General features: G+C 43.3%; 1 protein-coding gene across 2 annotated transcripts in view; it reads left to right on the plus strand.

The window, feature by feature from the left end:
- LOC102536747 (UDP-glucuronosyltransferase 1A6) overlaps window positions 1–15972 on the plus strand; it is a 69348-nt gene that overhangs the window by 4336 nt on the left and 49040 nt on the right. The window contains exon 1 of one of the 2 annotated variants that reach the window (XM_072961871.1): window positions 14177–15287. The exons of the other annotated variant lie outside the window; for it this stretch is intronic. Coding sequence (XP_072817972.1) covers window positions 14427–15287 — 861 coding nt within the window. The 5' untranslated portion in view covers window positions 14177–14426. Of the gene's footprint in view, window positions 1–14176; window positions 15288–15972 lie in introns of those variants that run through there. 2 annotated transcript variants of the gene reach the window in all.

Genomic DNA, 15972 nt, shown 5'->3' on the forward strand with positions numbered 1-15972 from the left:
CAGAATAGAGAGCCCAGAAATGAACCCACAAACTTTTGGTCAACTAATCTTCGACAAAGAAGGCAAGAATATACAAAGGAATAAAGACAGTCTCTTCAGCAAATGGTGTTGGGAAAACTGGACAGCAGTATGTAAAGCAATGAAGCTAGAACACTCCCTTACACCATACACAAAAATCAACTCAAAAGGGATCAAAGACTTAAACATAAAACAAGATACAATAAACCTCCTAGAAGAAGACACAGGCAAAACATTATCTTATGTACATCTCAAAAATGTTCTCCTAGGGCAGTCTACCCAAGCAATAGAAATAAAAGCAGGAGTAAACAAATGGGACCTAATTAAACTTACAAGCTTCTGCACAGCAAAGGAAACCATAAGTAAAACAAAACAACAATCTAAGGAATGGGAGAAAATTTTTGCAAACGATGAAACCAACAAAGGCTTGATCTCCAGATTATATAAGCAGCTCATACGACATAATAAGAAAAAAGCAAACAACCCAATCCAAAAATGGGCAGAAGACCTAAACAAGCAATTCTCCAAGGAAGAAATACAAATGATCCACAGGCACATGAAAAAATGCTCAATATCACTAAGTATCAGAGAAATGCAAATCAAAACTACAATGAGGTATCACCTCACATCAGTCAGAATGGCCATCATTCAAAAGTCCACAAATGACAAATGCTGGAGAGGCTGTGGGGAAAAGGGAACCCTCCTACACTGCTGGTGGGAATGCAGGTTGGTGCAGCCACTGTGGAAAACAGTATGGAGATTCCTCAAAAGACTAGGAATAGACTTACCATATGACCCAGTCATCCTGCTCCTGGGCATATATCCAGAAGGAACCCTACTTCAAAAAGACACCTGCACCCCAATGTTCATAGCAGCACTATTTACAATAACCAAGACATGGAAACAGCCTAAATGTCCACCAACAGATGACTGGATGAAGAAGAGGTGGTACATTTACACAATGTAATACTATTCAGCCATAAAAACAACAACTAACACCATTTGCAGCAACATGCATGCTCCTGGAGAATGTCATTCTAAGTGAAGTAAGCCAGAAAGAGAAAGAAAAATACCATATGAGATTGCTCATATGTGGAATCTAAAAAAAATAAAAAGAACATAAATACAAAACAGAAACAGGCTCATAGACATAGAATACAAACTTGTGGTTGCCAAGGGGACGGGGGGTGGGAAGGGACAGACTGGGATTTCAAAATTTGTAGATACTGACAGGCATATGCAGAATAGATAAACAAGATTATACTGTATAGCACAGGGAAATACAAGATCTTGTGGTAGCTCACAGAGAAAAAAAATATGACAATGAATATATATATGTTCATGTATAACTGAAAACTTGTGCTCTACACTGGAATTTGACACAACATTGTAATAATAAGATATGTAAAAAATGTAATAAATAATGTAAAAAATGTAAAAATAAATGAAAAAAATAGTTAAGCATTTTTCATCACACATGTGCTAAAAGGGAATTTAAGTGATTCCATATAGCAGAGAACATATTATTTTGTTTGTGTAAATTCAAGCTGCAATGGCAGGGATTGGCAAACTTTTACGGAAAGGGCCAAAGAGTCAATATTTTAGACTTTGTGGGCCATATACGGTTTCTGTCACATAATCTTGTTTGTTTGTTTGTTTTTGTTTGATTGTTTATAGCTCTTTAAAAGTGTAACAACCATTCTTAGCTCATCAGTCATATAAAAATCAGGTGGCTCAGATTTTCCAGTCCCTTTGAGGTGGGGGGCAAGATTGCTAGGCCCCCAGGGAAAATTCAGAGGTCCGACACCTGAAGAAGGGGAATCTAGGAGGAAACATAAAATGGTAAATATATTGCAATGTCCTATTCACTCTGAAAAACAATTACATCACCAGTTAATAAGAAATATGTTAGTTTAAGTGATGCTCCTGGTACAAAGCAAGGTTACTCAGAGTAGCAATAAATTTAATGTAAAACATTAGAAAGATAACCTAAGTCCCTCTGGTCACCTGTGAGCCCATGGTTTCTGTATGCATTTATTTTTTTAAGAAAAGTGCTGCGATTGGGTGCAAAGGTCATGTTTTTGCTACTACAGTTTGGGTTCCAAAACTCCCCCTGCACGCATCTTCTCATCAGTAACAACAAATGTATTGGAAACAGTGTAATTCTGCAAACTTCTCAACCCCCAGGGACCCCTCATGTGGGACTTACACATGTCCCTTGACCCATGTGGCTGAGGGGACAAGCGGTCTCTGTCCTGGCCCATCTGGACTGCCCTTTTCCTCAGTTGTCTCACTTCTGGCCCTTTTCTAGGGGCATGGGCAGAAATCTTGTCCCCCACCTCCGAAGGAATGGGACATTTCCTGGGTCACATGGTTGGATTTTCTCTCTACTGCACACCCCAGTCTCGACTAGAGCTTCCCAAAAGAAAAAGCAAAAGCCCATTCTTTCTTCCTGGATAAGATACTTAATTCTATAGACTTTACTTGGAACCTATCATGCAAGTTACTAAGAGATATTGAAATGTGATGGTTTTCCATTGAAATTTTCCAGGCTTAAGTTCGCAATCCTACTGGGCTAGGCCTGTGCTAAAGGTCAGAGGGCTGGAGCAGTTCTGGTCCAGGGGACAGACTTGGGAAGTGGATCTGAGCACACAATGTGCAGAAGTGCACAGAAAGGGGAGCTTGGAGTCTAGGGAAATCAGGGGGGCTCCAGAGAGGAGGTGATTCAGACCTGGGATGGGAAGGCTGTCAGGAAAACTGAGGAGAGGCATCCAGCCTCATAGATGGTCCATTGCCAGCCCTGCCTTGCCCATTTTGCTCTCTTGGGCATAGGCCGGTGGCATTTTGGACACCAAGGCTTAGACCAGCCACCCTCTCCTCAGGCTGGGACAGAGCCGGGCCCACACCTTGGAGGGAAGGAAGGAACAGGGACTCAACCCTTTCCAGTGCGACCTCTGTCGGGTACCTTGCAGAGAGGTCCTTGGCTGAGCTCGTATAAACTTGGAATTACTGTCCACAGACTCAAGCTGGTAGAGGCGAGCTGAAGGCTGCCCAGAGGCTCCTGTTTGTGGCTGTCGAGCAGTGACCGTGGGTCTAAACCCTGCGGCTGTCACTCTGCAGACGGTTGTCAGACAGACAGCTGGCAGAGGCGAGCCCTACGCTCCCTGCGGGGCATCATTGCCTTGTCTGTCTCCCTGTGGTGTGTGCACTCCTGGAGGCCAGGGGTGAGTCTCCATCCTTTTTAAAAATAGTCTTGATTTTTTAGAGAGGAGCTTTAGGTTTCCAGCAAAATGAGGTAGAAGGTATAAAGATATCCCATGGACCCCCTGACCTTTTTTCATCCTTGGGGGTCTAGTCCAGTGCTCAGCAGATGTTTGGTGAATTAGGGACTTTTTGGCCTCATGGGAAAGTGAAATAATGCTCTTTCTAGAAACTGGAGAGCCTTCCACCTTGGGCCTGTCGGAATTAGGCATGGCTTTCTGCTCTTGGCAAGACCAGGCTGTGGTTCTTTTGATGGCAAGGGGAGGCAAGTTGCAGGACTCTGAGAGGCTGGGCCTCTCCCCTTTGTTCTCTGTCCACGGCCCTACTGGGCACCAGCCAGCTGCCACCTGCACCTGCCGCCTCTACCCGAGGGTGCGGTCCTGCAGCTTCCTGACCCCATACCCAGTTTATTGCAGCTCATGGGTCATCTGAAGCAGGTCAGAGATATATAAAACCTAATGGATTTTATAGCCACCACTTACAGAAAGAAATCTATAAAACATATGGAACCATATATGGTTTTACATATGTTTAGTTACATATGTCTATAGGTATCTATAAAATATATGGTTTTATATATCTATTAAAGGATTATATGTATCCTAAGCTTTCCTATAGCTGAAAGTTTATATAGATATTTTAAAATTTATATATTAGACATTTATGTATATTTATTTAAATTTGATATAAAATACATATTATATACAGAATTTAAAACATATGTATACTTATAAATATAACTATAAAGTGAGAATAATTCTCAGAGAGCAATTCTGATCTCAAAGAGGACCCTTTAACAAAGAGCCTTTATATACAACATAACTACACAAGCAAATTTTCATCAAAAGACTTATGGACACCATATATTACTCCTGCCTTATTTCAGATGGGCAGGCAGTCTCTTGGTAAGACACACAGTTTGCTGAGCAGTTTACCTTGCTTGAGAACAGGAGTCATAGTTTGAATCTCATCGGTCCTAGGAGAAGAAAACATCGATTGATGATAGAGTGTGTGCTGTGTGTAGGTATTTGGGTGTGTGTGCATGTGTGTTTGTGGGCTGTGTCTCAGGATCCCTGGAGGGAGTTTTCTTGAAAGTTTTCTATCACAGAATCTCCTTGAGTCTGTCCAGGGGGATGATAGTCAAGGATGTAATTAAATACTTTAACAAGGATGGCAGATCATCATTCAGGAGAACTTTAAAATAGTTCTGAAGGGGAAAAAAAAAAAGAAATCACTTCCAGTCTTTTTCAGTTTTTGGTGAGTCCCAGCAGAATTGATTACCAGATCCGCTGGGTTCAGTCTATACAATTCAGAGTAGTTGTTCCAACTCTGGAGACCTGGAGGCATCATGAGTTTACACAGCAATAAAAGACCTGTGCTTCCTTATTTCTCTGAGATTCTGGCTCCATTCCAAAATTTAAATTCAAATTTATCTATTAGTGGGGAAATCTAATGCCGCTCACCATGACTGTTTATTTCTGCTTTTAAATTCTCAAAGTTTTCAGTATACCCAAGAAATAGAAATAAAAGCAAGAATAAACAAATGGGACCTAATTAAACTTACAAGCTTCTGTACAGCAAAGGAAACCATAAGTAAAACTAAATGACAACCTATGGAATAGGAGAAAATATTTGCAAACGATGAAACCAACAAAGGCTTGATCTCCAGAATATATAAACAGCTCATATGACATAATAAGAAAAGAATAAACAACCCAATCCAAAAATGGGCAGATGACCTAAACAAGCAATTCTCCAAGGAAGAATATGAATGACCAATAGGCACATGAAAAAATGCTCAATATCACTAATTATCAGAGAAATGCAAATCAAAACTACAATGAGGTATCACCTCACACCAGTCAGAATGGCCATCATTCAAAAGTCCACAAATGACAAATGCTGGAGAGGCTGTGGAGAAAAGGGAACCCTCCTACACTGCTGGTGGGAATGCAGGTTGGTGCAGCCACTGTGGAAAACAGTATGGAGATTCCTCAAAAGACTAGGAATAGACTTACCATATGACCCAGTCATCCTGCTCCTGGGCATATATCCAGAAGGAACCCTACTTCAAAAAGACACCTGCACCCCAATGTTCATAGCAGCACTATTTACAATAGCCAAGACATGGAAACAGCCTAAATGTCCACCAACAGATGACTGGATGAAGAAGAGGTGGTACATTTACACAATGTAATACTATTCAGCCATAAAAACAACAACTAACACCATTTGCAGCAACATGCATGCTCCTGGAGAATGTCATTCTAAGTGAAGTAAGCCAGAAAGAGAAAGAAAAATACCATATGAGATTGCTCATATGTGGAATCTAAAAAAAATAAAAAGAACATAAATACAAAACAGAAACAGGCTCATAGACATAGAATACAAACTTGTGGTTGTCAGGGGGAGGGGAGTGGGAAGGGACAGACTGGGAGTTAAAGATTTGTAGATACTGACAGGTATATAGAATAAATAAACCAGTTAATACTGTATAGCACAGGGAAATATATTCAAGATCTTGTGTAGCTCACGAAGTGAAAGAATATGAAAATTAATATATGTATATTCATATATGACTGAAAAATTGTGCTGTATACCAGAAATTGACACAACATTGTAAACTGACTATAACTCAATAAAAAATAATTAAAAAATAAAAAAATAAAAGTTATATTTAAAGTGAACTTTATGCAAAAAAAAAAATTCTCAAAGCTTTCAAACATGCACAAAAGAAGAGACCTTAGGGTAATGAATCTCATATATACATACTCAGGTTAAATAATTTTCAGTATTTTTCTGTAGTGATTCATCTATCTCCTTTTTCTCTTTCTTAAACAAATTTTTTGACTGTCATTTTTAAAAGGAAGTCCTTGATATGTCATTCCATTCGTAAATACTTCACTAAGTATAAAAAGTAAAAGACATTTATTACATGACCACATTATCATTATCACACCTAAAAAGAAATTCTTTAATATTATCTACTATACAGTCTATAATTAATTTCCTCAATACTCTCAAAAAGAAATGTCTTTTATATATAGGTCAGTGGAATAGAATTGAGAATATGGAAATAAACTCATACATCCTTGGTCAATTGATTTTTGATAAAGCTGTCCAAATCATTCAGTGGGAGAAGAATAGTCTCTTCAACCAATGGTGCTGGGGACAACTGGATATCTAAATGCAAAAGAATGAAGTTGGATCCTTACCTCACACCATATGCAGGAATTAAAGTGGATCAAAGACCTAAATATAAAAGCTAAAACTCTTAGAAGAAAACATTGGAGTAAATCTTCATGACTTCGGATTTGGCAATGGTTTCTTATATATAAGATTAAAAGCTCAAGAAACAAACAAAAAACAGATAAATTAAATTTCATCAAAATGAAAAACTTTTGTACATCACAGGACATTATCTAGAGAGTAAAAAGACAACCCACAAGATAGGAGAAAATATTTACAAATTATATATCTGATAAGGTTCTAGTATCTAGAATAGATAAAGAGCTCAAACTATCCAATTAAAAAATGGGCAAAGGTCTTGAATAGCTATTTCTCCAAAGAAGATATAGAAATGGCCAACAAGCACATGAAAATAGACTCAATATCGTTAATTACTAGGGAAATGCAAATCAATACCACAATGAGATACCATTTCATAGCCAATATGATAACTACTTAATAAAAACAAAAATAAGCATTGGCAGAAATTGGAATATTCATACCCTCCTGGTGGGAATGTAAAATGATGCAGCTGCTGCAGAAAGCAGTTTGGTAATTTCTTCTCTATAAGTGAAACAGAAGTATCATATGACTCAGCAATTCCACCTAAAGAATTGGAAAATCAAGTACTAAAATAGAGTGGTACAGGGATGTTCATAGCAGCACCATTCACAATAGCCAAATGTCCTTTAACTGGTGAATGGATAAACAAAATGTGGTCTATTTGCACCATGGGATATTACCCACCCATTAGAATGAATGAACTACTGATACCTGCTGCAACGTGGGTGAACCTTGAAAACATAGTGCAAAGTGAAGGAACCCAGACACAAAAGACTGCATGTTGTCTGATTCCATTCATATAAAAGACCCAGAATAGGCAAATCCATAGAGACACAAAGCAGATTAGCAGTTGCCAAAGGCAGAAAGATAGGGGACTGGGGAGTGACTGCCTAATGGAGAAGAGCTTTCCTCTTGGGGTGATGAAATTGATCCGGAACTGGATAGCAGTGATGGCTGCACAGCATCGCGATGACTGAATTCTACTCAATTGTGCACTTTCAAATAACGAAGATGGAGAATTTTACGTCATGTATACGTAACCAAAATTTTTTTTAATGGGAAAAAAATGTCTCTTGACAGTTGATTTATTTGAATCAGGATACAAACATGTTTCCCATGTTGCATCATTTCTTCTGTTTCCTCCCTTTTACAAATTGCTGTGACTTGTTGCAGTAACTGGATCAGTGTCCTGAAGAACATTTCATGTTCGAGTTTGTCTGATTGCCCTCTTGTGGTGATGTTTAACTTGTTCCCGTAAATTGGAATTTAGTATGGATTTGATTATCTGGGTTCCACTCTTTTGACAAGCACACTCATCAATAGTGCCGTGGCCTTGGTATTGCATCATATCAGAAGGCGGCCCATGTCTGCCTGTTCAACTTTTAGTGATTCTGATATTGACCTGAGTGTGGAGTCACATTGTCACGTGCCTGCTTTGGCTTCCCAGAAGTCCTGAGGGAACCAGATGGGTGACCAGTATGGTTTAGGTTGGACGAGTTTTAGCACGCAACCTTTTGGTATGGAATTAGGGACCCAAGACATCATTGATATGGTTGACAAAGCTCTTTGTCTTTTAGCCCCTGCCCGCCTTTCCAGCCATGTCCTTTTCCCTTTTTATGTTTCAGCCTGCTTCCAGTCTTTCATATCACCATGTTCCACCCTAACTTGGGGCCCTCATACCACCTGTTCTTCCTTCTGGAATCCTCTTTTACCCATTCATGGTTGACCTAAATTCACTTATCCTTTTCATTTTGGTTTTAATGGCAGGGAAGGTATAGCTCAGTGGTAGAGTGAGTGTTTAGCATGCATGAGGTCCTGGATTCAATCTCCAGTACCTCCATTGAAAAAAAAATTGCTTATCACAATGGCGATGAGTGAGTTGTCTGATGACTCTATGCTGTAAACTCCAGGCAGGAGTCACATTTGGTTTTTCCGTTGCCCTATCTCTTAGTACCCAGCCCCATGCTAGGAGCACATGTATCAGATGAATGAAACACAGTTGGAGTAGAAGAGTGTGCCAAAGCGTCTCAGCCTCAGAAGTTTGTTTTAAGAGCAGAAAAGTCACCTGCTCCGTGTCAGACTCCTTCGTTTGTGGATTCTGCCACTCCCGTTATGAGTACATAGAGGCTCGCAGGGCCGGATAAGTGAAAATGCTTTTCTATGTCCTGTATTTCCGTCAAATCATTTTTCAAACATTCAGATCTACTCTCCAAGGTCTCCCAGTGTTGGGGGAGGAAGCAGAGGACACTGGTCTATCTAAGAGGTCCCATGACAAGTAAGAAATCGTGAGTGGCTGAGAGAACTTGTAGGAAATTTTAGGTTCTCTCTGTGGTTCCAAGCTGTTTCTCTGCTGCGTTGGCACAGCTCCTACCTAAGGGACCCTTGGCCTTCATGAACGTTTTGCTATGTGAAACAGAGTTGCTGGGGGTGTGGGGGGGGAGCATCAAGGGATTGGGTCCTGTGTTTGATTTGAAATAGAATAATACTTTGAAGGCAGAAGGGAAGTCCGGGACTCAGCAGAAATGGCAAACAGGAGTCAGGACATAACACACTGCGTGGGAAGGGCGTGGAACAGGATGTTGAATGGATGTGGGACTCAGTCTTACCTGGATCGTCAGGAACAAGATGACCCCAGCTGGTGTCTACATAGACTTGACTCTAAATTTCACAAAATCTTTCGGCTGACTGTTCTCCTTGACTATCTCCTCCATCCCTCTTCCTTGCAGCTCCCCTGGGACTTTTTTTTTTTTAAACCTCTGTTCCATTCCTCCTCTCTCCCTCTTTTCCCATCCACATCTTGCCTTTCTGTGTCACTTCCTCACCATGAACCCTGCCCTACTGTGGCCTACAAGACTGCCTGCTGTCTGATTCATCCATGGCAGGTGTTGGCATTAACAAGTGAGGCACTAAGCTGTGCCCCAAGTTATGGTTTAAACACTGGAGGGCTTCAGGAGGTGGTGTTTGGGCACAACCATCCAAACTTGTCTTCACGACAACTCCAGCTCTGACGCCTCACAGCGCCATCACCTTGGGTAAGAACCACAGTTTCCAAATAGGCTAAGTGGTATAAAATATTACCATCTCCACAAAGCTCTCTTCCAGATCAAATACGATAATGCATGTGAACATTTGTGCTGGGTGTGCGGCGTGGGATCAGTGACGGTCATTACTGCTGTGACTGGGCAGTGCTGGGTGTTTCCCAGCACGATTATTTCCAACCTTCACTATATTAACATTCACCATGCGACCAGGCTCCTTTCAAAACAACAAGATCAGATGTCAATATCCTCCTCTTGTTGGGAGCTTCCAATGAGTTACTTAACCCTCAGACAGACTGTCCCCTTAGGGAGAGTTTAGAACTTAAATATAACAAAAGCCAACATAGGTTGGTGTTATTATTAACCCCCATTTTGCAGAGAGTGAAGCTGAAGCTCAGAGAGGCTGAGTGACTTGCTCGTGGTCACACTTCTGGTAAGCGGGGACAGCAGGATTCTTTTTTTTAAAATGAGATATAATTCACATATCATAGAGGTTTGCCCCTTTAAAATGTACAATCTATGTTCTTTAATACATTTGCAGACATGAGTAATCATCATCACTGTGTAATTCCAGATCACTTTCTCACCCCAAAAGGACATCCCTTGCCCTTTGCAGTCACTCCCCATTCTCTCCAGTCACTAGCAACCATGAATTTACTCTCTGTCTCTATGGATTTGCCTGTTCTGAACATTTCACACATATACATAGTTCTTTGTGACTGGCTTCTTTCACATAGTTTTCAAGGGTTATTCATTTTGTAGAATGTGCTGAGATTTCATTCCCTTTTATGGCTGCATACTATTCCATTGTCTGGGTATACCACATTTTGTCTACCCATTCATCAGCGGATGAACAATTGGGTTGTTTCCACTTCTAGGCTATGATGAATAACACTGCTATAAACATTCATGTACAGTGAGCCCAGGCATTGTGATTTTAGAGGCCAAGTGACTAACTTTTCCCTTGACTGCCTCCCTGTGCGGACTGGGAACGTCTTGGGAAGTGCCCTGCCTGTGACCTTTTGGGAAGTTAAATGCAGTGAAATTTGCCCAGGATGAGCTTCACTTAGATCTCATGGCCTCTAATCTCTCATTTGTTGGTTTTGTAGTGTTACAGAACAACACACAGTTGGCTCTTTTTTTGTTATTTAACATAAAAGTTCCTTCATTGAACAGGTATCTATTAAATAGAGCCTTCTATGTGCCTGAATAAGTGCTGGGGACATGGCACGAGCAAATGAACATGACCGCCAGCCAGAAGCTTGTCATCCAACGGGGAGGCAGACATTGGTCAATTACAAATTATGAAACATACTTCAAAGAAAAGTAAAGGCTATAAAGAGAATTGACACTGGGGGCCTTGCAGGACGAGGAGGGTGATCTTAGAAGGAGTTGGGATGTGGGAGGAGAGTGTGCCAAGCAGAGAAGACAGCAGGTGCAGCCCAAAACCGAATATCACAAGATCTTTACTGCTGAAACCCGGGCATGTTCTTCTCCCTTCACCCTTGTGTTCGAGGTCTCCTCACTCTAGTAAATGCAGGTGAGTGGAAGTCCTACTTTGTATCTCTTCTGAGTGGTCCCTTTGTCATGGTTGTTTAGTGTCCTGTGCCCCTCCCCATTGTTTCTGGCTTCTGGGACCACCACCCACATTGATGCAGCCCCTCCCAGGAAGTCATAAACACAGCCCCTACGGTAGGACACGTGCCCACTGGAAATGACAGACTGGGCAAGCTATACTTCCCTGGAAGGCTCTGTCCCATCCATGGTGATTCAGACTTGGCTATTTTGGATCTACAGTGAGACCTGGGTCCAGAGCATTCTGACTTCAGGAGCCTCCACTCCACAGCCTACCAAACAGGGTAAATGCCCCCACATCCCCTATCACATATACTGTCTCCTAGGGAGACCCTGACCCTCCCTCCAGGATGATGCCATGAATTTACAACTTGGCTGCGTTCCTGGGGCCAGCCCTGTGCTCCCAATGGCCCTTTCCAACCCATCCCTCAGGCTTCTTCTCCTTTCTGAGCCCCAAAGTGCTTTCTGAGCCAACAGGCCTGGGTTAGAACAGGGCCTTGAGAACCAGTTAAGCTGTGTGTGACCAGCTCTGGGCAAGCCTGTTCAAGCCATGCTAGGAACCACCTCTCACTCAGATGGCCTGCTTTCCACATCTATCACCCTATTGGACCTCCCTCTGCAAATCAGTACATCAGGCAGGACAAACGTGATCTCCCTGGGTCTCAGGGAGAGTTGAGAAACCTGAAAATCAGGAGATGGATCATATCTTGAGCTGTGGGTGGCAAGGCTGGAAGCCAACTCCAGGCTTTCTGACTCCTCCTCCAGGGTTCTGACCAGGTGCCAGCTATCACAGAGACTTGCACATCTGAAATCGAACATTTAAAGACCCACGTATTCTTTTGGAAAAGCTTGTCAATGACCCTATAAGCCTATAATCTGTCACTTGCAAAAAATGGAAAACATGTCACTCTTCTAATTTTTGGGGGGTAGGGGGAACATAGCTGCTTTTCTTTAAAGATGTTATTTATGTTAAATTGTAATGCGTTTATTCCTGTTATCTTAAATAAATTAACAAAGAAGCAATTTTTTAAACGTGACAGCTTTAATTTCTAAAACAGCTCATTTGGGTAGGCATAACCCACAGATACAAAAGTTCTGCGGATCTTCAGTCATCGTTAAAAGTGTCAAGGAGTCCTGAGACTGAGAAGACTCGTTGACTGAGACATAAACAATTCTATTTTTTTCCTTCTGAAGCTGCCGTAATATATGTTTTAACAAAAACATGCCCTTTCCATAGGCAGCAAGCCTCAGTTTCTCACTTGGAAAAGGATGGTCAGATCTGCTTTTGGGGTCTGTATTGTGCAAGAGTGTGTATGGGTATCAGGTTAAACTGTGTTCCCTGCAAAGAGATGTTGAAGTCCTAACACCTGGTACTTCAGAATGTGACCTTTGGAAATAAGGTCCTGAGATCAAATGAGGTCATTGAGGGAAGGGGCCTGATCTAATATGACTGGCGTGCTGAGAAAAAGGGGAAACGTGGACACAGACACACACGCAAGGAGAAGGCAGAATGTGAAGGCAGAGATGGGGTGATGCATCCGCAAGCAAGGGACACCAACGATGGCCAGCAAACACCAGAAGCTAGGAGAGGGGCCAGGAGCGGACTGTTCCTCAGAGCCTCCAGGACGGAGCAGCCCTGCCCATGCCTTGATCTCAGGCATCCAGCCCGTGGAAGGGTGGGAGTGCCCTTCTGCTGTTTGGGCTACCCCGTGTGCAGTCTCGGCTACAGGGGCCCTCAGCAAGGGGACACTGGGAAGTTGTTTTGTGAGCCAGAAAGTGTTCTGCAGTGTCTAGGGTCCTGATGCTAGTCACCTTTTTTTTTTTTTATGGTTAGCTTAATGCCAGTTTATTTTTAAAAAGGTTACACTCCATTCGTAGTTGTTATAAAATACTGGCTACATTCCCTGTGTTGTATGACGCATCCTTGCAGCTTATTGACTTTATACAGAGTACTCTGTGCCTCTCACTCTCCCCCCATCTTACTCCGCTTCCCTCTCCCCACTGGTAACCACCAGCTTGTTCTCTGTATCTGTGAGTCTGTCTCTTTTTTGGTATATGCGCTTGTTTTCTGTGTTTTCTAGATCTCGCATATAAGTGAGAGCGCACAGACAGGCTCCCGCTTACAGGGAGAGCCGCCTTTGTGTGCTTCAGACGCCGGCTGGTTGAATCACTACCATCAGATCCCTGTTCCCTGATGCTTTCCTTTTGTTTTCTATTTCTGCATTTTCTCCCCTTTTAGATTTTTCCACACAGTGCAGGCCTGGCTCTTTCACTTCTTGAGACTCGAAAGAGCTATTTTTTGACGACAGAGAGCTCCTCAATTCATCCACACAGAAGCTGGCTGCCTGATCAGAGCCAGAGGGGGCGCCTCTGATGGAGCTGCAGATTAGCAGTTTAATTTCCTAATTCTCACAGTCCCCTGGGGGTGGCCGTGGGGTACAGATGCATCCCTACGTGACAGATGTGGCAATTCAGGCATGGAGAGGTGGATTCTCACACCTGGGAAGGAGGACTCCAGAATTCCTCCTCTGAACCACAGTCAGAGAGGGCACTGTGGTCTTCGAGCACCTCTCTGTTAGGATTTATCGTTCTGTTTTCTGATAACACAGGGAACCCCCAGTAACAGTGGCTGAACCAGGAGGAGCAGCGGGGTGGGAAGGTATATTGGATTTGTCTGTGCCGCGGGTTTTCTTGCAGCCCAACTTTGACTCCAGCCCTCACCGTGGTGACAGGGTAGCCAGGATTTGGAGTGAACAGCTCCACTGTGTTGTTTCCAATCGTGAACTTGGCATCTGTGAAAGCTTCCTCTCGGTGATGAGAAAAGTTTTCAAGGAAAGGGAGAAGAACTTGACAGCTACTGGTCCCCAACCGCAACACTGTTGTTGCAGAATCCAGAGAACTCGAGGTGGAGGGTGGTGGCGGGCTTCCTGGGGGGCCCTCCAAGTTGTCCCCCTCGGTAGGAGAAGGAGATACAGGCTGTGGGAATGCAGGCACAAAGTAACCTGGAAGCTCAGGTGAAAGCTGGTAAGGGCTCTGATTGTTTCCAGTAAGCTGTGTGCTTTAAAATTTTGGGTTAAATATTAATTTGGGTTCTTTCATGTACCAGGGCCACTCAGAGCAAGAAGAGGGAGGCTGGGTCTGTGAACAGTCCTGATTAAATCAGTTTAGGGAAACCCGCCAGGAGCCCTGGGGTTCTGACTGTGTGAACTGTTTCTTCTTGTTGCTACCTGCACTGTCTCCAGCATGGCTTGCCGGCTCCCTGAGCTCCGGACAGTTTCTGCAGGGGCTTTCTTCTTAGCCCTTTGGGGCGTGGCTGTGGGTGACAGGCTGCTGGTGGTCCCTCAGGATGGAAGCCACTGGCTCAGCATGAAGGACATAGTCGAGCGTCTCAGCGAGAGAGGGCATGAGATTCTGGTGGTGGTGCCGGAAATCAATTTGCTTCTAAAAGAATCCAAGCACTACACAAGGAGAATCCACCCAGTGCCCTATGACCAAGAGGAGCTGGAGCGCCGTTACCGCTTTTTTGGCAAAAACCACTTTTCTGAGAGATGGTTCCTGAACACCCCTCTGGTCGAGTACAGGACTAACATGATTGTTGTTGGCATGTATTTCATCAACTGCCAGAGCCTCCTGACGGACTCCGACACCCTGAGCTTCCTCCGGGAGGGTCAGTTCGATGCCCTTTTCACAGATCCCGCCTTACCCTGCGGGGTGATCCTGGCCGAGTACCTGAGCCTGCCCTCCGTGTACCTCTTCAGGGGCTTCCCGTGTTCCCTCGAGTACACGTTCACCAGGATTTCAAGCCCCACGTCCTATGTTCCCAGATTCTATACTCGCTTCTCAGACCGGATGACTTTCCCCCAACGGGTGGCCAACTTCCTCGTTAAATACTTGGAAAACATTTTACTTTACTGTCTGTATTCTAAATATGAAGACCTCGCATCAGATCTCCTCAAGAGAGATGTGTCCTTACCTGCCTTGTATCGGAAGGACACCATTTGGCTGATGAGATATGACTTTGTATTCGAGCATCCCAAACCAGTCATGCCCAACATGGTCTTCATTGGGGGGACCAACTGCAAGAAGCCGGGAGCCCTGTTGCAGGTTGGTGGCTGTGTTTCCTTTGGATTGCTCTGTTTCTTCATGGGCAAACATCCTTCTTAAATCCTCTGTCTTCCCTCATGCATTTGGCCCCTGGGGGGGCTGCCTGAAGAAGGGATGCCAGGCTTGGTTCAAGGGGCCAGTGGGAGATCTGAGGCTGAAGTTTTTTGGGTTTTTTTGTTTTTTTTTGTGGGGGGAGGGTGGAGGTAATTAGATTTATTTATTTGTTTGTTTGTTTTTAATGGAGATACTGAGGATTGAACCCAGGACCTTGTGCATGCTAAGTACATGCTCTACCACTGAGCTATACCTCCCCTGCTGAGGCTGAGGTTTTGAATGATGCTGAGGCTTGGAACAAGACAGGGCTCATTTCTGGCTACAGCAGGAGATATCTTTAGGTAGGTAATCAGTCACAAAATCATAGAATGAGCCTTAGAAGCTTCCATTCCAAATCCGACACTTAGCTATTGAGGAAACAGGTAAGGCTAAACCAGGAAGACACAGAGCTGAGAGGTCAGGCCAGGTCAAAAGCCATTCTCCTACCTCTGTGTGTTGCTTTTTCCCTGGGCCCTAAACTAGGGGTCAGCACACAACAGCCAGTACCCAGAATCTGCCCAGAGGCCTGGTTTCTTACAGCCCAGAGCAAAAAATGGCTTTTACATTTTTAAAGGGATGTTAAAAATAACAA

The sequence above is a fragment of the Vicugna pacos genome, chromosome 5 (assembly GCF_048564905.1).
Source record: "Vicugna pacos chromosome 5, VicPac4, whole genome shotgun sequence".
Lineage (NCBI taxonomy): Eukaryota > Metazoa > Chordata > Mammalia > Artiodactyla > Camelidae > Vicugna > Vicugna pacos.